This window comes from Bufo bufo, chromosome 6, assembly GCF_905171765.1.
Source record: "Bufo bufo chromosome 6, aBufBuf1.1, whole genome shotgun sequence".
NCBI lineage: Eukaryota > Metazoa > Chordata > Amphibia > Anura > Bufonidae > Bufo > Bufo bufo.
Genome location: NC_053394.1, coordinates 430,772,454 through 430,795,783, shown reverse-complemented (window position 1 = coordinate 430,795,783; position 23,330 = coordinate 430,772,454). Strand labels below are relative to the sequence as shown.

Sequence of the window (23,330 nt, the reverse complement as noted above, 5' to 3'; positions counted from 1 at the left end):
GGGCTTGTCTCATTGTGGATGGTCCTGATCATGAGAAGGAGCGGTACTATGCATATTGGTCCATTACTCCATTCCCTTCCATAAGGCTAACAGATGATACCTAGCATAGCGATAGCACGACAAGACCAAATGAGCCATTTAATCTTTATTTTATATATAAATTCAGTTTTATAGCTCAGATATGCTTTAACATCATCCTGGCCTCATGAACAACCTCGTATTACAGATGTATGTTGTACATAGGTCTATTATGGCAGCTGTAGCCTGCTGTAGTCCTATACTATATCTCTGTACTTCATATTTTTTATGTGGGTACATGGAGGTTGTGGTAAGTACCACATAGCTGAACACGGACTCCCTTTGGGTCTGAAGGGTCTTTGAGTGCTCCATAGCTAATTCTGTCTGCGTGGCCTATTGGTGTGGCTTTTGTAATGACATTTTTGGACAAAACCTTGTTTTCAAATCCACTGTTCATATAAATGGGGATACGCAGTAATTCCATCTACAGCCCATGGACAGGAGTGGCACTGTTTCTGGGGGGTTGGGGGCAAAAAGCAGATCCAGGAAGGCTCCTTTAATGTACGCCCTACAATGAGGCCTCGTTCACACAGCTCAGTTTAGCCCTACATTTACTGAAAGTTAAAAGTACAACCAAAGAGATTTCAAGACCTTAAAATATTTTTCATAAAAAAAATGTACAGAAAGGAAAGTCTAAAGCAGATGAGGTTCTGTGGATGGAGTGCGGTTTCTTTTTCTGGTAGCTTGGCCTCTATTAAGTGTAAATGTAAGTGAAAAGTATAAGTGGTCCCTCGTTTAAAAAATTCCCCTAATTCTAGGTGAATTTGGTTCCTTTTTTAGTGAATTGGAGGGAGCTGGGAAATAACTGTCATCTTTCCAGCCAGCTGGTCTAGATTTTAGATTTCAGTGTAGAATCACCACCATGGGGTTTGTATCACCCAATACACATCCAAATGTCCATGTACTTGAAAGTACAGGGTGGGCCATTTATATGGATACACCTTAATAAAATAGGAATGGTTGGTGATATACTAATGTGCCACAAACAGGAAGTTAATATGTGAGGGGGGAAACTTTTCAAGATGGGTGGTGACCATGGCGGCCATTTTGAATCCAACTTTTGTTTTTTCAATAGGAAGAGGGTCATGTGACACATCAAACTTATTGGGAATTTCACAAGAACAATGGTGTGCTTGGTTTTAACGTAACTTTATTCTTTCATGAGTTATTTACAAGTTTCTGACCACTTATAAAATGTGTTCAATGTGCTGCCCATTGTGTTGGATTGTCAATGCAACCCTCTTCTCCCACTCTTCACACACTGATAGCAACACTGCAGGAGAAATGCTAGCACAGGCTTCCAGTATCCGTAGTTTCACGTGCTGCACATCTTGTATCATCTGAAGGCAATCGTCTATGCTGTGAAGATACAAGATGTGCAGCACGTGAAACTACGGATACTGGAAGCCTGTGCTAGCATTTCTCCTGCGGTGTTGCCATCAGTGTGTGAAGAGTGGGAGAAGAGGGTTGCATTGACAATCCAACACAATGGGCAGCACATTGAACACATTTTATAAATGGTCAGAAACTTGTAAATAACTCATGAAAGAATAAAGTTACGTTAAAACCAAGCACACCATTGTTTTTCTTGTGAAATTCCCAATAAGTTTGATGTGTCACATGACCCTCTTCCTATTGAAAAAAACAAAAGTTGGATTCAAAATGACCGACTTCAAAATGGCCGCCATGGTCACCACCCATCTTGAAAAGTTTCCCCCCTCACATATACTAATGTGCCACAAACAGGAAGTTAATATCACCAACCGTTCCCATTTTATTAAGGTGTATCCATATAAATGGCCCACCCTGTATATTTATTACTATTGGCATGATGACTATATTTGGCTTGGTCTGGTGGGACGCTAGTTGAGTAGTTATGGAAAGGTGACAACCATTTGACCTGGCTACAACTGTGCATAGAGCTGTTGTCACTCTCCTCCCTCCAGGCATTGGTAGCTCATGCAAAGTGCATTACTCAGAAAGTGGGGCGACAAGCACCAGATAAAAATTCTGCAAAATGAATGGGCAGCACAATAAAGGCTCGGATTAGTGTCATAAATGTGACCCTTCTACTTTAGTATTCTAACCCAGTCATCCCATACACAAAATGCAGCGTGTAAAGGCTCGGTGAAGGTGGCAGTGAAGGTATGCAGATATGTAACAGGGTTGGTCAACTCAAAAAAGGACAGCTGCCCAGCATCGTAATCCAGACATATTCTCAATCGGTGACAGGAGACCTTGTGACTTAGTTGCATCTCCTTACTGTCATGTAGCACTGAATACAGATTATTATTGTATCTCCGCAAGCACCAGGACTTGGCGTTTTCTCCAAAATATGAGTGATCTCCTTTTCTTTCTAAACTGTCGTAGCTGACTCCGATCCTCCAGGTCCCCGATTCACTGGTTTCCACTTCCCAGGAGTGTAGTCCTGAGGAGAAGCTCTTGAGGCTGAGTACTTGAGGATAGTACTCAAATCTCTTGGGATGATACGGTTTTATTTCTGACCTCGATATAGTTGATAAGTCACCTGATATATCGATGTCCTCACTAGCTGTGTTTACATCTAAAGATATAGCCAAAGCATATTGCCCATGGGTTTGTGTCTTCACACCAGCTACAAAATCAGATAAACCTGTGTTTAATCTCTTTGAGATAAGACCTACATCCACATTACCTAGGTCACCAATGTTTCCACGACTTGTGTCAGATGTATCTATGTTGGGTTCCTGCTCGTGTAAGATAATAAATGGATCGGTCATGTTACACAGTTTTGTGATGTGATCCATCCTGTGGGTCAGCATTTCCTTCTCCATCTCAAGCTTCTTGACAAACTGAGTGACTGAGACCGACACTTGCTCTCCTTGCCCGTAGATCTCACTAAAGACTTTTTTCTCCTCATCCTCAAGTCGTCTTCTAATATCTTTAAATATTGCGGCTGCTTTATCGATTTCATTGTGGACCTTTTGTTGTACTTCTCTATTGTGCTTTTGAAGTCTCTGAATGTTTTTCTCGTTTTCTTTACATTTCGTGGTCAGATTACTCAAAACCTTTCTTGATCTCTCTTTTTTCTCATCCGAGACCTCTTTCATTGTTTTAATTTTGTGACCCTTGTGGTCACCTTCCAACCTGCAAGCCACACAAATAAAAGTCCCGTCCTTTGTGCAGTAATACTCCAGGATCTTCTTGTGGATGGAACATTTTCTGCTACCCATGTTAGTTGTGGGTTCGGCTAAAATATGTTCTGGCGACTTGTTGTGGACAACCAGGTGACTCACGCACAGAGACGCTTCACACAACAGGCAGGTTTTAATGGCTGGCACTGAAGACTGGATACAGTAGGTGCAGAGGATTGGTGCTTGCGCCTCTTTAGGTTGAGTAAACAAGAAGCACTGAGCTATGTTACTTAAAGTTGTGTTTTTCCTCAGAGTTGGACGTTCTTGAAAATCTTCTCGGCAATCAGGACAGGAGAAATTTACAGAGCGCTCCTGGGTATCCAGCACCTGATTGATACAGCCCTGGCAGAAGTTGTGGCCACATCTCAGGGTGACAGGATCTGTATAAATTCCCAGGCAGATGGAGCAGTTTAATTCTTCCAACAGATCAGCAGAGGTCATGTCTGGGGAAAAAAAAAAAATAATAATCAATGTGTCAGGAGTTTTGGGCAGAGTGAAATTTCATCAGGCTCCCAGGTTACGAACATTGATGTTTAATTTGAAACAGGAGTGTTTCAGATAAAAGAGTTCAACGTGAGCAGGAAAATGTGGAGAAGTCACAGGAATGGCTTGCCTCCAGCTTTTTCTCTGAAACTTTACATGTCCCCACTGGGTTCCGCTTAAAATACAGGAAATGGCAGGAGATGCCTACTGAGCCACTTACTGTAGCAGTGACCTACCTCTGCCAGAGAGTGCTGAGCAGGCATCACCAGCAACGCACAGATGGCCCCTTTCTGCTACAACACGGCATCTGCAAGGAGACTGAGCTAGCGGTCCAACAGCACCCCCGCGTCCATGCGGAGTCCCATTGACTTTGGGCCACAGACATAAGCCACCTTGCACACATTGCAAAATACGTGTGTTTTTTCAGTGCAGTACGGTACCAGCAAAATGTATGAGACTAAACAAGTTTTATGTACAGTTGTGTGGAAATTGACCTGTCGAACGGATTTCCAAGTCTGCAGCATGTCAATTAGGTTTGTGGTTTTAGGTGCAGATTTCACCCTTTTCCAATGAAGGGTGAGACTTGTGGAAAAACCACATCAAATCCACACAAAAAAAAAACCTCTGTGGATTTTAATACGGATATGCTGCAGAAACACATAAAACTGCACAGAAATTCGTGAGACAAGTCTTAATGAATATGAACACTTCTTTACAAGAAAACAAGCACTAGAGACCAGACTTAAACCAAATACGAAAGCTGATTTATTAAAGGGGTTGTCTCACTTCAGCAAGTTGCATTTATCATGTAGAGGAAGTTAATACAAGCCACTTACTAATGTATTGTGATTCTCCATTTTGCCTCCTTTGCTGGCTGGATTCATTTTTCCATCACATTAAACACTGCTCTTTTCCATGGTTACAGACCACCCTGCAATCCATCCAGTGGTGGTCGTGCTTGCATGCTATAGGTAGTGGCGTAGCTAGAGGGGGGCGATTCGTTCCCCCTATGTTGTTCTTTGCCCCCCCGCTGATTCCCCCAGGTGAATACTAGGGGTGCACCGAAATTCCGGCCGAAAATGCACCTAATCCACTTCGGCCGATATTGTTACTTATCGGCCGAAAATATGGGGTGTGGGATTTGTCACCCACCATCTGCGGGCGGGCGCCGGGCGGGCGGTTTACTTTGTCACTGCATCTTTATTTTACCTTACAATCGTGAGGCTCCAGTAACTAACAACTCTGCAGGCAGAGCGGAGGGCGGCGTAACGTCACTTACTCACGTGACGCGCCTGCTCCGCCTCCTTCATTTATAAAGTGGGCGGAGCAGGTGCGTCACGTGAGTAAGTGACGTTACGCCGCCCTCCGCTCTGCCTGCAGAGTTGTTAGTTACTGGAGCGTCACGATTGTAAGGTAAAATAAAGATGCAGTGAGTGATGCTGTGAGCAGCAGGGCCGGGGCTGTTATGGGTAGGGGGATCGGTCTATGGCACTGCTATGGGGAGGGGGGATCTGTGCACTGTTATGGGGAAAGGGATCTGTGCACTGTTATGGGGAGGGGGGATCTGTGCACTGTTATGGGGAGGGGGGATCTGTGCACTGTTATGGGGAAAGGGATCTGTGCACTGTTATGGGGAAAGGGATCTGTGCACTGTTATGGGGAAAGGGATCTGTGCACTGTTATGGGGAGGGGGGATCTGTGCACTGTTATGGGGAAAGGGATCTGTGCACTGTTATGGGGAAAGGGATCTGTGCACTGTTATGCCCATAACAGTGCACATATCCCCCCCTCCATAACAGCGCCACCCACAGATCCCCCTCTCCATAACAGCGCCACCCACAGATCCCGCTCTCCATAACAGAGCCACCCACAGATCCCCCTCTCCATAACAGCGCCACCCACAGATCCCCCTCTCCATAACAGCGCCACCCACAGATCCCCCTCTCCATAACAGCGCCACCCACAGATCCCCCTCTCCATAACAGCGCCACCCACAGATCCCCCTCTCCATAACAGCGCCACCCACAGATCCCCCTCTCCATAACAGCGCCACCCACAGATCCCCCTCTCCATAACAGCGCCACCCACAGATCCCCCTCTCCATAACAGCGCCACCCACAGATCCCCCTCTCCATAACAGCGCCACCCACAGATCCCCCTCTCCATAACAGCGCCACCCACAGATCCCTCTCTCCATAACAGAGCCACCCACAGATCCCCCTCTCCATAACAGCGCCACCCACAGATCCCCCTCTCCATAACAGCGCCACCCACAGATCCCCCTCTCCATAACAGCGCCACCCACAGATCCCCCTCTCCATAACAGCGCCACCCACAGATCCCCCTCTCCATAACAGCGCCACCCACAGATCCCCCTCTCCATAACAGTGCCACCCACAGATCCCCCTCTCCATAACAGAGCCACCCACAGATGAATTTCATTCATGAAAAAGAATTATTAATAAAATCATTAAAAAAAAAGTATTTTAAAAGTATTTGGGCAAAAAGGCAGTTTCGGTTTTCGGTCAAGGGCATCCTGAATTTTCGGTTTCGGACCAGAATTTTCATTTCGGTGCACCCCTAGTGAATACTATCTAATGAGCGCTTCCATTATGGAAGCGCTCATTAGTACCGAAGGACCAGGAAGTGGTGAACGCTCTGTACTCACCACTTCCTGGTCCTCGGCTGTCGGCTGCGCACAACGTGAGGGCGCTCTGTGACCTCACGCTGTGCGCGCCAGTTTAGAGCACAGTCGACTGAGGAGGGAGAAAATTGCAGGCGGCGTCCGTCCAGGAGCAGGAGAGGTAAGTGTTTTTTTTATTTTATAAAAAATGTGGCTGCTGGGGGCAAAATGGGGGCTAATTAGACTATTAGAGGCATATGGGGGCTAATTATGCATAATGGGGGCTAATTAGACTATTAGAGGCATATGGGGGCTAATGAGGCATATGGGGCTAATAAGAGGTATAATGGCTTATAATGGGGGCTAATGAGGCATAATGGGGGCTAATAAGAGGAATAATGGGGTCTAATGAGGCATAAGGGCTTATAATGGGGGCTAATGATGCATAAGGGCTGATATGAGAGGCATGATGAGGGCTAATGAGAGGCATAATGTGTCATCAACAGATGCCCCCATAACAGTGTGTCTTCCACAGATCCACCATAACAGTGCGCCTGCGGAAGCAAGCAGAGGACGGCACAGCAGACGACTGAATAGCTTCTTTTGTAAGTAAATTGTTTTATTATAAATGTATCCCTGCAGACCGCAATTCTCTCGTATTTTGTAATCTTATTTATATATACTTATTTAGTTTTTGCCCCCCCATTTTTGACTGTGGTATCTTTGTGCCCCCCCTATATATTGTTCCTAGAGTCGCCACTGGCTATAGGAAACCGCATCAGCCTCTCTGGTGGCGGGACCATGGGAGCGCACATGGGTTAATGCTTTTTCCTATAGTGTGCAAGCACAACCACCACTGATGGATTGCAGGGTGGTCTGTAACCATGGAAACGAGCGGTGTATAATGTGATAGAAAAATGAATCCAGCCAGCAAAGGAAGCAATATGGATAATAACAATACATTAGTAAGTGCCTTGTATTAACTTCCTCTACATGATAAATGCCACTTACTGAAGTGAGAGGACCCCTTTAACCACTTCACATCTGGGCCATTTGCCCCCTTCCTGACCAGGCCTAATTTTGCAAATCTGACATCTCACTTTATGTGGTAATAACTTTGGAACGCTTTTACTTATCCAAGCCATTCAGAGATTGTTTTCTCGTGACACATTGTACATTAATGATAGTCATAAATTTGAGTCAATATATTTCACCTTTATTTATGAAAAAATCCCAAATTTACCAAAAAGTATAAAAAATTCGCAATTTTCTAAATTTCAATTTCTCTGCTTTTAAAACAGAAAGTGATACCTCATAAAATATTTATGACTTAACATTCCCCATATGTCTACTTTCTGTTGGCATCATTTTGGAAATGTCATATTTTTTTTTTAGGACGTTAGAAGGCTTAGAAGCAATTCTTAACAATTTTAAGAAAATTGCCAAAACCCAATTTTTAAGGACCAGTTCAGGTCTGAAGTCACTTTGTGGGGCCTACATAGTGGATACCCCCATACATGACCCCATTGTAGAAACTACACCCCTCAAGTTACTTAAAACCGATTTTACAAACTTTGTTAACCCTTTAAGCGTTCTACAAGAATTAAAGGAAAATGGAGATCAAATTTTTTAATTTCACTTTTTTGGCAGATTTTCCATTTTAATCCAATTTTTTCTTTAACACATCGATGGTTAACAGCCAAACTCAATATTTATTACCCAGATTCTGCGGTTTACAGAAACACCCCACATGTGGTCATAAAATGCTGTACGGGCACACGGCAGGGCGCAGAAGAAAAGGAACTCCACATGGTTTTTAGATGCCATGTCCCATTTGAAGCCCCCCTGATGCACCCTTACAGTAGAAACTCCCAAGAAGTGACCCCATTTTGGAAACAAGGGGATAAGGTGCCAGTTTTATTGGTACTATTTTTGGGTACATATGATTTTTTGATCATTCATTATAACACTTTATGGGGCAAGGTAACCAAAAAATTGGTTGTTTTAGCACAGTTTTTATTCATTTATTTTTACAGCGTTCACCTGAGGGGTTCGGTCAAGTGACATTTTTATAGAGCAGATCGTTACGGACGTGGCGATACCCAATATGTATACTTTTTCTTATTTATTTAAGTTTTACACAATAATAGCATTTTTGAAACAAAAAAAAAAATGTTTTAATGTGTCCATGTTCTGAGAGCTATAGTTTATAAAAAAATTTGAGCGATTTTCTTATGTAGGGGCTCATTTTTTGCGGGATGAGGTGATGGTTTTATTGGTACCATTTTGTGGGACATACGCCTTTTTGATCACTTGGTGTTGCACTTTGTGATGTAAGGTGACAAAAATGGCTTTTTTTACGGTGTTCACCTGAGGGGTTAGGTCGCGTGATATTTTTATAGAGCTGGCTGTTACGGACGTGGCGATACCTAATATGTATACTTTTTTTTTAAGTGAGAAAATTAGCTTTTTTTGACAGTTTTAAAAAAAAAATTATGCTGTTTATCGGACTGCGTCGATCATGTGATATATTTATACAGCCACGGACGCAGCAATACCAAATATGTCTATTTTATTAAATTTTTTCTATTTTTTATTCCTTACTTGGGGAATTTTTTTTTTTTTCAACACTTTATTTTTTATTTTACACTTTGCGTCCCCCATAAGGTCATACAAGACCTCTGGGGGACATTTAACTTCACTTTTTTTTTTTTTTCACTGTTGATTTCTCCTGTAACTGGGACTGACATAGTAGCCCCAGTTACAGGAGAAATACACCCCCCAGAGAGTCTGTACAGCCTCAGTGCAGGGCTGATCGAGGTCTGTGAAAGACCTCACAGCTCCTGCACTCTCCCGACCCCGGCGATCACATGACCGCTGGGCCGGAACAGGAAGCGCATAGCTCGCTGAGCGCTGTGTATACAGCGATCTAGAAGGCAGGGACACCTGGGCACTGTCCCTGCCTTCTCTAAGGGTTGCCCTGTTGTCACTGACAGCGGGCAACCCGATCTGCAGCTGCACGATTAGCGTGCAGCTGCGATCTCTGAATGGACGTTTTAAAATGTCCATTCAGAGATAGAGAACCACCTCCCGTACATTTATAGTCTATGGGTGGTTAAGGGATCTTAAATTTGAGGCAATTTAACCACCTCAGCCCCCAGTGCTTAAACACCCTGAAAGACCAGGCCACTTTTTACACTTCTGACCTACACTACTTTCACCGTTTATTGCTCGGTCATGCAACTTACCACCCAAATGAATTTTACCTCCTTTTCTTCTCACTAATAGAGCTTTCATTTGGTGGTATTTCTTTGCTGCTGACATTTTTACTTTTTTTGTTATTAATCGAAATTTAACGATTTTTTTGCAAAAAAATGACATTTTTCACTTTCAGGTGTAAAATTTTGCAAAAAAAACGACATCCATATAGAAATTTTGCTCTAAATTTATAGTTCTACATGTCTTTGATAAAAAAAAAATGTTTGGGTAAAAAAAAAATGGTTTGGGTAAAAGTTATAGCGTTTACAAACTATGGTACAAAAATGTGAATTTCCGCTTTTTGAAGCAGCTCTGACTTTCTGAGCACCTGTCATGTTTCCTGAGGTTCTACAATGCCCAGACAGTACAAACACCCCACAAATGACCCCATTTCTGAAAGTAGACACCCTAAGGTATTCACTGATGGGCATAGTGAGTTCATAGAACTTTTTATTTTTTGTCACAAGTTAGCGGAAAATGATGATTTTTTTTTTTTTTTTTTTTTTTTCTTACAAAGTCTCATATTCCACTAACTTGTGACAAAAAATAAAAAGTTCTATGAACTCACTATGCCCATCAGCGAATACCTTGGGGTCTCTTCTTTCCAAAATGGGGTCACTTGTGGGGTAGTTATACTGCCCTGGCATTCTAGGGGCCCAAATGTGTGGTAAGGAGTTTGAAATCAAATTCTGTAAAAATTGACCTGTGAAATCCGAAAGGTGCTCTTTGGAATATGGGCCCCTTTGCCCACCTAGGCTGCAAAAAAGTGTCACACATCTGGTATCTCCGTACTCAGGAGAAGGTGGGGAATGTGTTTTGGGGTGTCATTTTATATATACCCATGCTGGGTGAGAGAAATATCTTGGCAAAAGACAACTTTTCCCATTTTTTTATACAAAGTTGGCATTTGACCAAGATATTTATCTCACCCAGCATGGGTATATGTAAAAAGACACCCCAAAACACATTCCTCAACTTCTCCTGAGTACGGAGATACCAGATGTGTGACACTTTTTTGCAGCCTAGGTGGGCAAAGGGGCCCATATTCCAAAGAGCACCTTTCGGATTTCACAGGTCAATTTTTACAGAATTTGATTTCAAACTCCTTACCACACATTTGGGCCCCTAGAATGCCAGGGCAGTATAACTACCCCACAAGTGACCCCATTTTGGAAAGAAGAGACCCCAAGGTATTCGCTGATGGGCATAGTGAGTTCATGGAAGTTTTTATTTTTTGTCACAAGTTAGTGGAATATGAGACTTTGTATGAAAAAAAAAAAAAAAAAAAAATCATCATTTTCCACTAACTTGTGACAAAAAATAAAAAATTCTAGGAACTCGCCATGCCCCTCACGGAATACCTTGGGGTGTCTTCTTTCCAAAATGGGGTCACTTGTGGGGTAGTTATACTGCCCTGGCATTCTAGGGGCCCAAATGTGTGGTAAGGAGTTTGAAATCAAATTCTGTAAAAATTGACCTGTGAAATCCGAAAGGTGCTCTTTGGAATATGGGCCCCTTTGCCCACCTAGGCTGCAAAAAAGTGTCACACATCTGGTATCTCCGTACTCAGGAGAAGGTGGGGAATGTGTTTTGGGGTGTCATTTTATATATACCCATGCTGGGTGAGAGAAATATCTTGGCAAAAGACAACTTTTCCCATTTTTTTATACAAAGTTGGCATTTGACCAAGATATTTATCTCACCCAGCATGGGTATATGTAAAAAGACACCCCAAAACACATTCCTCAACTTCTCCTGAGTACGGAGATACCAGATGTGTGACACTTTTTTGCAGCCTAGGTGGGCAAAGGGGCCCACATTCCAAAGAGCACCTTTCGGATTTCACAGGTCATTTTTTACTGAATTTGATTTCAAACTCCTTACCACACATTTGGGCCCCTAGAATGCCAGGGCAGTATAACTACCCCACAAGTGACCCCATTTTGGAAAGAAGAGACCCCAAGGTATTCGCTGATGGGCATAGTGAGTTCATGGAAGTTTTTATTTTTTGTCACAAGTTAGTGGAATATGAGACTTTGTATGAAAAAAAAATAAAAAAAAAAATCATCATTTTCCACTAACTTGTGACAAAAAATAAAAAATTCTAGGAACTCGCCATGCCCCTCACGGAATACCTTGGGGTGTCTTCTTTCCAAAATGGGGTCACTTGTGGGGTAGTTATACTGCCCTGGCATTCTAGGGGCCCAAATGTGTGGTAAGGAGTTTGAAATCAAATTCTGTAAAAATTGACCTGTGAAATCCGAAAGGTGCTCTTTGGAATATGGGCCCCTTTGCCCACCTAGGCTGCAAAAAAGTGTCACACATCTGGTATCTCCGTACTCAGGAGAAGGTGGGGAATGTGTTTTGGGGTGTCATTTTATATATACCCATGCTGGGTGAGAGAAATATCTTGGCAAAAGACAACTTTTCCCATTTTTTTATACAAAGTTGGCATTTGACCAAGATATTTATCTCACCCAGCATGGGTATATGTAAAAAGACACCCCAAAACACATTCCTCAACTTCTCCTGAGTACGGAGATACCAGATGTGTGACACTTTTTTGCAGCCTAGGTGGGCAAAGGGGCCCACATTCCAAAGAGCACCTTTCGGATTTCACAGGTCATTTTTTACTGAATTTGATTTCAAACTCCTTACCACACATTTGGGCCCCTAGAATGCCAGGGCAGTATAACTACCCCACAAGTGACCCCATTTTGGAAAGAAGAGACCCCAAGGTATTCGCTGATGGGCATAGTGAGTTCATGGAAGTTTTTATTTTTTGTCACAAGTTAGTGGAATATGAGACTTTGTATGAAAAAAAAAAAAAAAATCATCATTTTCCACTAACTTGTGACTAAAAATTAAAAATTCTAGGAACTTGCCATGCCCCTCACGGAATACCTTGGGGTGTCTTCTTTCCAAAATGGGGTCACTTGTGGGGTAGTTATACTGCCCTGGCATTTTACAGGGGCCCTAATGTGTGGTAAGTAGGTAAATGACCTGTGAAATCCGAAAGGTGCTCTTTGGAATGTGGGCCCCTTTGCCCACCTAGGCTGCAAAAAAGTGTCACACATCTGGTATCTCCGTACTCAGGAGAAGGTGGGGAATGTGTTTTGGGGTGTCATTTTACATATACCCATGCTGGGTGAGAGAAATATCTTGGCAAAGACAACTTTTCCCATTTTTTTTATACAAAGTTTGCATTTGACCAAGATATTTATCTCACCCAGCATGGGTATATGTAAAAAGACACCCCAAAACACATTCCTCAACTTCTCCTGAGTACGGAGATACCAGATGTGTGACACTTTTTTGCAGCCTAGGTGGGCAAAGGGGCCCAAATTCCTTTTAGCAGGGCATTTTTAGACATTTGGATACCAGACTTCTTCTCACGCTTTGGGGCCCCTAAAATGCCAGGGCAGTATAAATACCCCACATGTGACCCCATTTTGGAAAGAAGACACCCCAAGGTATTCAATGAGGGGCATGGCGAGTTCATTGAAAAAAAAAAATTTTGGCACAAGTTAGCGGAAATTGATTTTTTTGATTTTGTTCTCACAAAGTCTCCCTTTCCGCTAACTTGGGACAAAAATTTCAATCTTTCATGGACTCAATATGCCCCTCAGCGAATACCTTGGGGTGTCTTCTTTCCAAAATGGTGTTATTTGTGGGGTGTTTGTACTGCCCTGGCATTTGAGGGTCTCCGCAATCATTACATGTATGCCCAGCATTAGGAGTTTCTGCTATTCTCCTTATATTGAGCATACGGGTAATGAGATTTTTTTTTTCCGTTCAGCCTCTGGGCTGAAAGAAAAAAATGAACGGCACAGATTTCTTCATTCGCATCGATCAATGTGGATGAAAAAATCTCGGCCAAAAAAAGAAAAAAGGAGGGGAAAGGCGTCTGCCAGGACATAGGAGCTCCGCCCAACATCCATACCCACTTCAGCTCGTATGCCCTGGCAAACCAGATTTCTCCATTCACATCAATCGATGTGGATGAATAAATCATTGCCGGGATTTTTTTTTTTATATATACAAAGTGTTTGCCAAAGTATATGAACACCGCCACCTCCTCAGCTCATATGCCTTGGCAAACATATCTTTTACTGCAGAGGAGAAATCTCGTCTTGCAGCGCCGCATACACCGACTTGCGTGTAATCTGACAGCAGCACAATGCTTCTGTCCGAATGCACATCAGTGCTGCAGCTGGTCGATCGGATGGTCCACCTGGAAGGTAAAAAAAACAAAACAAAAAAGAAAAAACCAGGCCGCAAAGCAATAACTTTATTAACTTTAGAACAGAACATATTAACTTTTTTAAACTTTTTTAACTTTTTTACTTACCGGTAATTTTTTTTTTGTTTTGTTTTTTTTACCTTTATAGAACAAACCTCTCCTTCCCCATGGGACAATGTGCAAAGCGCAAATCGCCCAAAGATGTGGCGAAGTACGTTATGCACTTTATCCCAGGTGAAAGGAGAGGTTTGCAGCAGCTGTGAGAGAAAGGGCCCTAATAGCCCTGTGTGCCTGTCCTGGTGAGATGTGATCCCTATGCTAGGTGTACCTGTGTGTGGTACTTCCGGAAACACTCTCCTAAGCATAGGGCAGGGTGGTCCGGACAGTCAGGACAGAAATAGCGGGTGTCACGCCTTATTCCACTCCTGCTACAGACACGACATTTTTTTCGGGGTGGCGGTTGGGTTGAGGTACCAGCAACGACACTGGGGAAATGTCGCTCGTGTAGACGGCTAACTACACTGGTGGATGGGGCCACGGAACCTCCTGGGTAAAGGAGGTTCTCGATGATCTCTTCCTGGAATTTGAGGAAGGATCGTGTTCTCCCAGCCTTACTGTAGAGAACAAAACTATTGTAGAGCGCCAATTGAATTAAATATACAGACACCTTCTTATACCAGCGTCTGGTTCTGCGGGAAACTAAATAGGGAGCCAACATCTGGTCATTGAAGTCCACCCCTCCCATGAGCGCATTATAGTCGTGGACTGAGAGGGGCTTTTCAATGACACGGGTTGCCCTTTGAATTTGTATTGTCGTGTCTGCGTGAATGGAGGAGAGCATGTAAACGTCACGCTTGTCTCTCCATTTCACCGCGAGCAGTTCTTCGTTACACAAGGCAGCCCTCTCCCCCCTTGCAAGACGGGTGGTTACAAGCCGTTGGGGGAAGCCCACGCGACTAGTTCGCGCGGTGCCACAGGCGCAAATCCGTTCTAGAAACAAATGCCTAAAGAGGGCCACACTTGTGTAAAAATTGTCCACATAAAGATGGTACCCCTTGCCGAATAAGGGTGACACCAAGTCCCAGACTGTCTTCCCACTGCTCCCCAGGTAGTCAGGGCAACCGACCGGCTCCAGGGTCTGATCTTTTCCCTCATAGATCCGAAATTTGTGGGTATAGCCTGTGGCCCTTTCACAGAGCTTATACAATTTGACCCCATACCGGGCACGCTTGCTTGGGATGTACTGTTTGAAGCCAAGGCGCCCGGTAAAATGTATTAGGGACTCGTCTACGCAGATGTTTTGCTCAGGGGTATACAAATCTGCAAATTTCTGGTTGAAATGGTCTATGAGGGGCCGAATTTTGTGGAGCCGGTCAAAAGCTGGGTGGCCTCTGGGACGGGAGGTGGTGTTGTCGCTAAAGTGCAGGAAACGCAGGATGGCCTCAAATCGTGTCCTGGACATAGCAGCAGAGAACATGGGCATGTGATGAATTGGGTGCGTTGACCAATATGACCGCAATTCATGCTTTTTTGTCAGGCCCATGTTGAGGAGAAGGCCCAGAAAAATTTTAAGTTCGGAAACTTGGACTGGTTTCCACCGGAAAGGCTGGGCATAAAAGCTTCCCGGGTTTGCGGTTATAAATTGTGTGGCATATTGGTTGGTCTCTGCCACGACTAAGTCCAAGAGCTCCGCAGTCAAGAACAGCTCAAAAAATCCCAGGGCCGTACTGATCTGAGCCGTCTCAACCCGAACTCCAGACTGGGCGGTGAAAGGGGGAACTACTGGTGCGGCTGAAGTTGGTGACTGCCAATCAGGGTTTGCCAGCACCTCAGGGATTCTAGGGGCTCTACGGGCCTGTCTGTGCGGTGGCTGCGACGGGGTAACTAGTGCACGTGCCACCGTACCAGCTTCAACTGCCCTTCTGGTGCTCGCTACTTCACCATGTTGTACGGCAGTGCTGGTACTAGGTCCAGGAAGGGCTGCGCTGCTGGTGTATGCCTCACCACGTGATCCGGCAGCGACAGCCCCACTCTGCTGCTCTTGAAGCGGATCCTGCGTAACCTGTGGTCTAGCGACACGGGGCCGGGTACGCCTGGTGCTGCCAGGGACCTCAACCTCCTCGTCCGAACTTTGGGTCAGAGAGCCACTGCTTTCTACAGGTTCATATTCTGACCCGCTAGATTCATCAGATGAGGGTTCCCACTCCTCATCCGACTGGGTCAGAATCCTGTAGGCCTCTTCAGAAGAATACCCCCTGTTTGACATTTGGACTACTAAATTTAGGGGTATTCCCTGAGACTACCCAAGAAAAAAAGCAAGCCTGTCTTACAAAGGGGAGGCTAGCGAAGTACCGGAGGCCGCTGCGGTTGATAAAAAATATCAAAACTGATTTTTTTATCGCCGCAGAGCGTGTAAAGTGAATGTGCAGTGATCAAAAAAAAAAATTTTTTTGTCACTGCGGTGGGGCGGGCGTGGGTGAACGCACGTGTGGGCGACCGATCAGGCCTGATCGGGCAAACACTGCGTTTTGGGTGGAGGGCGAACTAAAGTGACACTAATACTATTATAGATCTGACCGTGATCAGTTTTGATCACTTACAGATACTATAAAAGTACAAATGCTGATTAGCGATACGCTAAACAGCGAATAAAAGTGACTGCGGTGCGGTGGGGTGGGCGCTAACTGACGCTAACTACCTAACCAAGGGGCCTAAACTATCCCTAAAACCTAACAGCCAATACTAGTGAAAAAAAAAAGTGTCAGTTTACACTGATCACTTTTTGTCTTTCACTAAGTGATTGACAGGGGGCGATCAAGGGGTTAATTTGGATGATGGGGGTGATGGATGGTGATCAGGGGCTAAGGGCAGTGTTTGGTGTGTACTCACAGTGATGTCTGCTTCTCTGCTGGATCCAACCGACGAAAAGGACCAGCAGAGAAGCAGAGAAGCCATATAACAGATCATATTTACTAATATGATCTGTTATCTGGCTTGTGATTCGATTTTTTAAAAATCAGCAACCTGCCAGCGACGATCATTGGCTGGCAGGTTGCTGATGAAATACTCCTCTAACTTTTGCCGGCCCGCGATGCGCATGCGCGGGCCGGCTGTGACCGAAATCTCGCGTCTCGCGAGATGACGCGCCGGCGCGTCCAGGAGGAATGAATCAACCACCTCCAGGACGCGTCTGTGCGTACAGCGGTCCGGAGGTGGTTAAATACACCAGTTTTTTTTGTTTTTTTTTTACTACGAGCTTAATAAATGTGCCCCAGTGAGTATACACAGTCTTATGTAGATCTCTTCAGAATAGTTTCATTGGATCAAAAAACACTGATCTGCAGCATTTTTCAATCCATCTAGCCGACAGGTTAAGCAATGCGCCACACAGACCTTTCACTTACCAGTAGGAGGAGCGCCCGGCCGGTCACAGACATCGCAGGTAAGTATAATGCTTCTAAAATTGCTAAGTAACCATGGCAGCCAGGACTGCAGTAGCGTCCTAGTTGCCATGGTTACCGATCGGAGTCCCAGCGATTAAACTGGGATGCCGATCGGAACTCTCCGCTGCCACAAATGATGGGGGGGTCGGTCATTTTAATTGGGGGGGCGGCCGCACTGGCCACCAATGAGTTAAATACAAGGGAGGGAGGGGGGGCCGGCTGCACTGGCCACCAATGAGTTAAATACAGGGGAGGGAGGGGGGGGGCGGCCGCACTGGCCACCAATGAGTTAAATACAAGGGAGGGAGGGGGGGCCGGCCGCACTGGCCACCAATGAGTTAAATACAGGGGAGGGAGGGGGGGGGGGCCTGCCGCACTGGCCACCAATGAGTTAAATACAGGGGAGGGGGGGGGGGGTCTGCCCCCTGCTGCCTGGCAGCACCTGCCAGGCAGCAGTCATGTACAGTTCTTTTAGTATATTCTAACTTGAAGCGTCCCCATCACCTCGCCTCTGTGTTAGAATATACTGTCGGATCTGAGTTTCACGATCTAACTCAAATCCTAGAAAGTCAATGGGGGACGGATCCGTTTGCAATTGCACCATATTGTGTCAACGTCAAACGGATCCATCCCCATTGACTTGCATTGTAAGTCTGGACGGATCCGTTTGGCTCCGCACGGCCAGGAGGACACCAAAACGCTGCAAGCTGCGTTTGGGTGTCCGCCTGCTGAGCGGAATGAAGGCCAAACTGATGCATTCTGAGCGGATCTGCATGCACTCAGAATGCATTGGGGCTGTACGGATCAGTTCGGGGCCGCTTGTGAGAGCCTTCAAACGGAACTCACAAGCGGAACCCCGAACGCAAGTGTGAAAGTAGCCTAAGACGGTGTGCCGAAGGGGACACTGGGTGCAATGCATCCTATTCTTGCACTTGGCCTTGCCGTACAGTGTAGCTTTGGGTCACTGGCCATTAGTAAACACACCCTTAACAGCTAGAAACTCTCAGGCTGCGTCCACGTTATACTGGCGTGCAGCGCGGAAATCTGAGTTACAAAACGGCAAATTTACCATGGTTTTGCGATGCGTTTATTGGCTGTGCAGGTTCTCTTTAATTGTTTTTCACCTGTAACAACTATAGCGCACATGTAAACTTGCTCCTGCTAATTAAAAACATCTGGGCCAAATGATTGTAAGTTCTTGTGAGCAGAGCCTCACTCCTAGTGTTTTAGTTAGTTGTAACTTGGTGATGTCTTTTGATCTGTACATGAACCCTCTGAATTGTAAAGTGCTATGGAATATAGTGGTGCTATATGAGTAAAGATTATTATTATAAATGGGAGGAGTGCTAGGATCAAAGCAAAAAAAAAGGGCAGAATATGCAAATAATAAAACAACATGGTCCGAACAGGAGGTCCTGCTCCTGAACTGCCCAGCTGCTTGTAAGGGTTGTGCTGCAGCAGTCACTGTGCAGTAACCTACCTTCAAGAGGTTGCCATAAAATTTTATCAAAGTGTGCACAAAGAACCTTCTCGATAGATATAAACATGTGGATACGGCTGATTCAGCATTTAGAAGCTGCACATGTGACTCCACCTCCCCCTCTGGTATGAGGAACTGCTGATTTTTTCCAAAAAAACAAAACATTTGTAAAACTATCATTTTTTTTACTTCTTTTTTCACTTTTTGTCCCACTCTGGGACTTCAACTATTGTGGGTGTGATCCCCTTTACAATGCATCACAATACTTCGGTATTGTAATGCATTAGCTGAAAGTGTATTACACAGTGTAATACAGGGGGCTAGATCTCACAGGCTGTCACGGAAAGCCTTCCCTGCCATCAGGTCCCCGTCACAGCAGCGTGGGGACTCGATGGACATTGGGACCCATCAGGATACCGCACGTGCCGCGGTCAGAGCAAGGGTTAATGCGCCGACACCGGTGTTTTCACCAATGCATACAGCAGGGGTACGGCTATCAGTGACTGCTGAACCCCTGCAGCTGATCGGGCGGGCACAGCTTCTGCGCCCCCACCCGATCAGAGCGCAGTAGCTGTAAGGCGCTGGGATTTCTGTCCCAGCTTCCAGCGCTGTACATGTACGGCGCTGGTATCCTATGGTTTAAATTGTCACTGCTCTTTTTAATTTCCATTTAATCAATAGAACCGCTCTTCAAAAATTAGAGCTTTACTGCAGAAGGAGTGTGCACAGAGCTCATCTGGTGCCTTTTAGTTCAAGAATAGAATGCCAGAGCTGCAATAAGGACTGACACACAGGCAGGGCAGTACTACAGAAGAGAGGCAATGTAAATTCTGTATTGTGTACATGTGGTTGTGGACAGTATCTGAATAGAAAAGATCTCAAGGTAGAGGAAGGAATGATAGAGGGTCACATCAAGTCTAAGCCCCCAACCCAAATACCTGTGTCTGTTCTTTTAAGACCCAGACGTGGATCGCCTTCAGATTCTGTTCAGTGCAGATAAGAAGTCAAATAGAGGAAGAAAATGAAAGTAACAGGAGACAAACGCCTCCCACATCTGATGTGTACACAGGAACGCCTGCCCCCGGATCTGTCACTGCGTCTAGCAGTTAGTGTGTACTCACGCTGCCTTGTACACTCAGCACAGACACAGGAAAGTATTGCAGAGGTACTGTAGTAAAATTAGTAATAGGATATATGTGCTGCCTTCCGACTCAAGCAAAATTACAGGTAAAATTCTTACGCTTTGGTCCTCAGACAGCACAGAGCGGGATATTTTGTCTCTTATACTCTACTGTAGGACCAGCTCAACTAGAATAACTAGGAATTGGCATGATTAGGCCTCATGCACACAACCGTATTTTGTCTCCGTGTCCGTTCAGTTTTTTTTGCGGATAGGATGCGGACCCATGCATTTCAATGGGTCCGCAAAAAACGCAGACAGCACACCGTGTGCTGTCCGCATCAGTATGTCCGTTCCGTTGCTCCGCAAAAAAATTGTGCATGTCCTATTTTTTTTCTAGTTTGCGGACAAGAATAGGCATTATTACAATGGATCCACAAAAAAAATAAAAAAACGGATCTGCAAAAATAAACGGATGCCATACGGAACGTCATCAGTTTTGTTTTTTTGCGGACCAGCCTCCCCCACAGCCAGGGGTGTGGTTTGGGGCGTGGTTTAAAAAGGGTTCTCCGGGATTTACATAATCATGACCTATCCTTAAAATAGCAGATTAATAGGAGACCAACGAGGTCCGGCTCCAGACACCACCACAGATCAGCTGTTTGAGGAGGCCACAGCGGTTGGTGATGTCAGCGGTTTCCAGGTCTCTCCAAACACATTTGTACGATGTGACCCCCTTTCAGAGAAAGACACGCCCGCTTGCTGGCACAAGCCTTTTAACTTTTAGCCGGCCCCTCCCCTCCCCTCCCGGCCTTAGGGAGGGGTCCACTCCCCCTCACAAAACCCTTTAGGGTTCATAGCTCCAGACCAGAGGGTCACGGGGAGATGGTTCTGGGACCAACGGACCTGCCTGGGTTCGGGCTTCAAGTCGAGTCCAAACCTGGTACCGTTATGTGGTTTCTATGGCGAGATATGGATATCTCCTTTCCCTGGCATGCCCCCATCAACTAAAGCCCATGGGCACGTACATCGTGGCCACCGGGACACAAATATGTATCCGGTTTGCGCCTGCGATGGCCGGGTGATTCATAATTACTTATGAAATGTAGGTGCCAACATCTCTGGAAGGTATCCTTGATCCTGGCAGGGCTGACACCTCCTGCTGGGGGGGGGGGGGGGGGTGTTTTCCTGCAGGCTTTAGCTTGCTTCCAAACTGACTGATTGAGGTGTGACCTTCTCCACCTGGGGCCTCCTTGAAGCCTGGACCCCTGGGGCTTTCTTCCTTGCCAGCTGACACTCAGATGGCTGGGGGGTGGGAACTTATTTTGCATGTACACTGATGAACATGCCAAGAGGTGAATCAAATGACAATCAGGGCTGTGGCTTTGAAGCAGGGCCCTCCTGTGGAGTTCACTACCTCTGCTATCTGTCAGCAAATGGGGGTGTGAGGACATGGCTGACAGTAAATATTAATCCATATTCCTCACACACACACGAATGGTGTAAATATATTGGAGCACCTTTACCAAGACCGGCTTTTTACACCAGTCTTAGTTTCCCCCTTGCTGCCATTAAGATTAGTCTAATTAATCAAGAGGTGTGCGCCTTGTCATAAATTAGGCACCTCGATGGCAGTCCTTGCGTCTGGCGAAAAAACAACTCCAGGCCCTGGTGTTGTTCGCCAACATTTACTCCTAGAAACAGGTGTAAGGCTGGGTTCACACGAGAGTCGCGTTTTGGCTCAGGATGCGTCCCGAGTGCATTGCGGCAAACCCGTGCGAGTAGGTACGCAATTGCAGTCAGTTTTGACTGCGATTGCGTTCCGTTTTTATCGAGCGGGTGCAATGCGTTTTGCACGCGCGTGATAAAAAACGGAATGTGGTACCCAGACCCGAACTTCTTCACTGAAGCTCAGGTGTGGGTTCAAGGTGATGTAATTATTTTCCCTTAAACATGGTTATAAGGGGAAATAATAGCATTCTTTAATACAGAATGCTTAGTAGGTCAATTGAGGGTTAAAAAAATAAATAAAAAATAACTCACCTCCTCCAATTGATCGCGTAGCTGCCGGTCTCCTGTTCTTTCTTCGGGACCTGTCAAAGGACCTGTGGTGACGTCACTGAGCTCATCACATGATCCATCGCTCTCCCCGCCTACTACAGACCCTCCTCACTAATACATCGCAGACTGCGATGTAAATTGCCAGCATTCGCCCCACTTTTGGGGGGGGGGGGGGGGGGGAGTGCGTCTTATAGGGTGAAAAATACGGTAACACAGTGAATAGACTTTCATCTTAGCAACCATGCGTGAAAATCGCACCGCATCAGCACTTGCTTGCGATTTTCACGCAGCCCCATTCACTTCTATGGATCCTGCGTTGCGTGAAAAACGCACAATATAGAGCATGCTGCGATTTTCACGCATGCGTGAAAATCACTGCTCACGTGCACAGCCCTATAGAAATGAATGGGTCCGGATTCTGCAGTACTTTGATCCGTGATGCAGACCAAGCACACCCATTAAAGTCTATGGGTCCATGAAATCACTGACAACACAGATGGCAACAGTGTTGAATCCATTTTTCACTGAAGACTGATAGTAGATTCTTTGTAGCAGGTCACAATAAATAGGTATTAGTGGTCACCCAATAAATCAAAGACAATCAACTAAATAGTGTGGGGAACCTTGTTAAAACTTAACATTTAATAAGTAAGCATTAAAATAGGCCCATATCATAAATAGAAATGGAAAACTCACTAATCAAGGAGAAAACAACATTAACCCCTTAAGGACCGGGCTCATTTTCACCTTAAGGACCAGGCCATTTTTTGCAAATCTGACCAGTGTCACTTTAAGTGCTCATAACTTTAAAACACTTTGACTTATCCAGGCCGTTCTGAGATTGTTTTTTCGTCACATATTGTACTTCATGACACTGGTAAAATGAAGTCAAAAAAATTATTTTTTTTGCACAAAAAAATACCTAATTTACCAAAAATTTGAAAAAAATTAGCAAATTTCAAAGTTTCAGTTTCTCTACTTCTGTAATACATAGTAATATCCCAAAAAATTGTGATGACTTTACATTCCCCATATGTCTACTTCATGTTTGAATTGTTTTGGGAATGATATTTTATTTTTTGGGGATGTTATAAGGCTTAGAAGTTTAGAAGCAAATCTTGAAATTTTTCAGAAATTTACAAAAACTCAATTTTTAGGGACCAGTTCAGGTCTGAAGTCACTTTGCGAGGCTTACATAATAGAAACCACCCAAAAATGACCCCATCTAAGAAACTACACCCCTCAAGGTATTCAAAACTGATTTTGCATACATTGTTAACCCTTTAGGTGTTGCACAAGAGTTATTGGCAAATGGGGAGGAAATTTGAGAATTTCATTTTTTTGCCTAATTTTCAATTTTAACCCATT

General features: G+C 44.9%; 1 protein-coding gene across 1 annotated transcript; it reads right to left on the bottom strand.

The window, feature by feature from the left end:
* Positions 1-1,892: 1,892 nt before the first annotated feature.
* LOC121003122 (E3 ubiquitin/ISG15 ligase TRIM25-like) lies at positions 1,893-19,834 on the bottom strand. Its single transcript, XM_040434704.1, has 2 exons — positions 19,720-19,834; positions 1,893-3,694 (listed from the first exon to the last, which is right to left on the bottom strand). Exon 2 carries the CDS (start codon positions 3,690-3,692, stop codon positions 2,148-2,150), a length of 1,545 nt encoding a protein of 514 aa, XP_040290638.1. The 5' UTR covers positions 3,693-3,694; positions 19,720-19,834; the 3' UTR covers positions 1,893-2,147.
* Between the last annotated feature and the right edge of the window lie 3,496 nt (positions 19,835-23,330).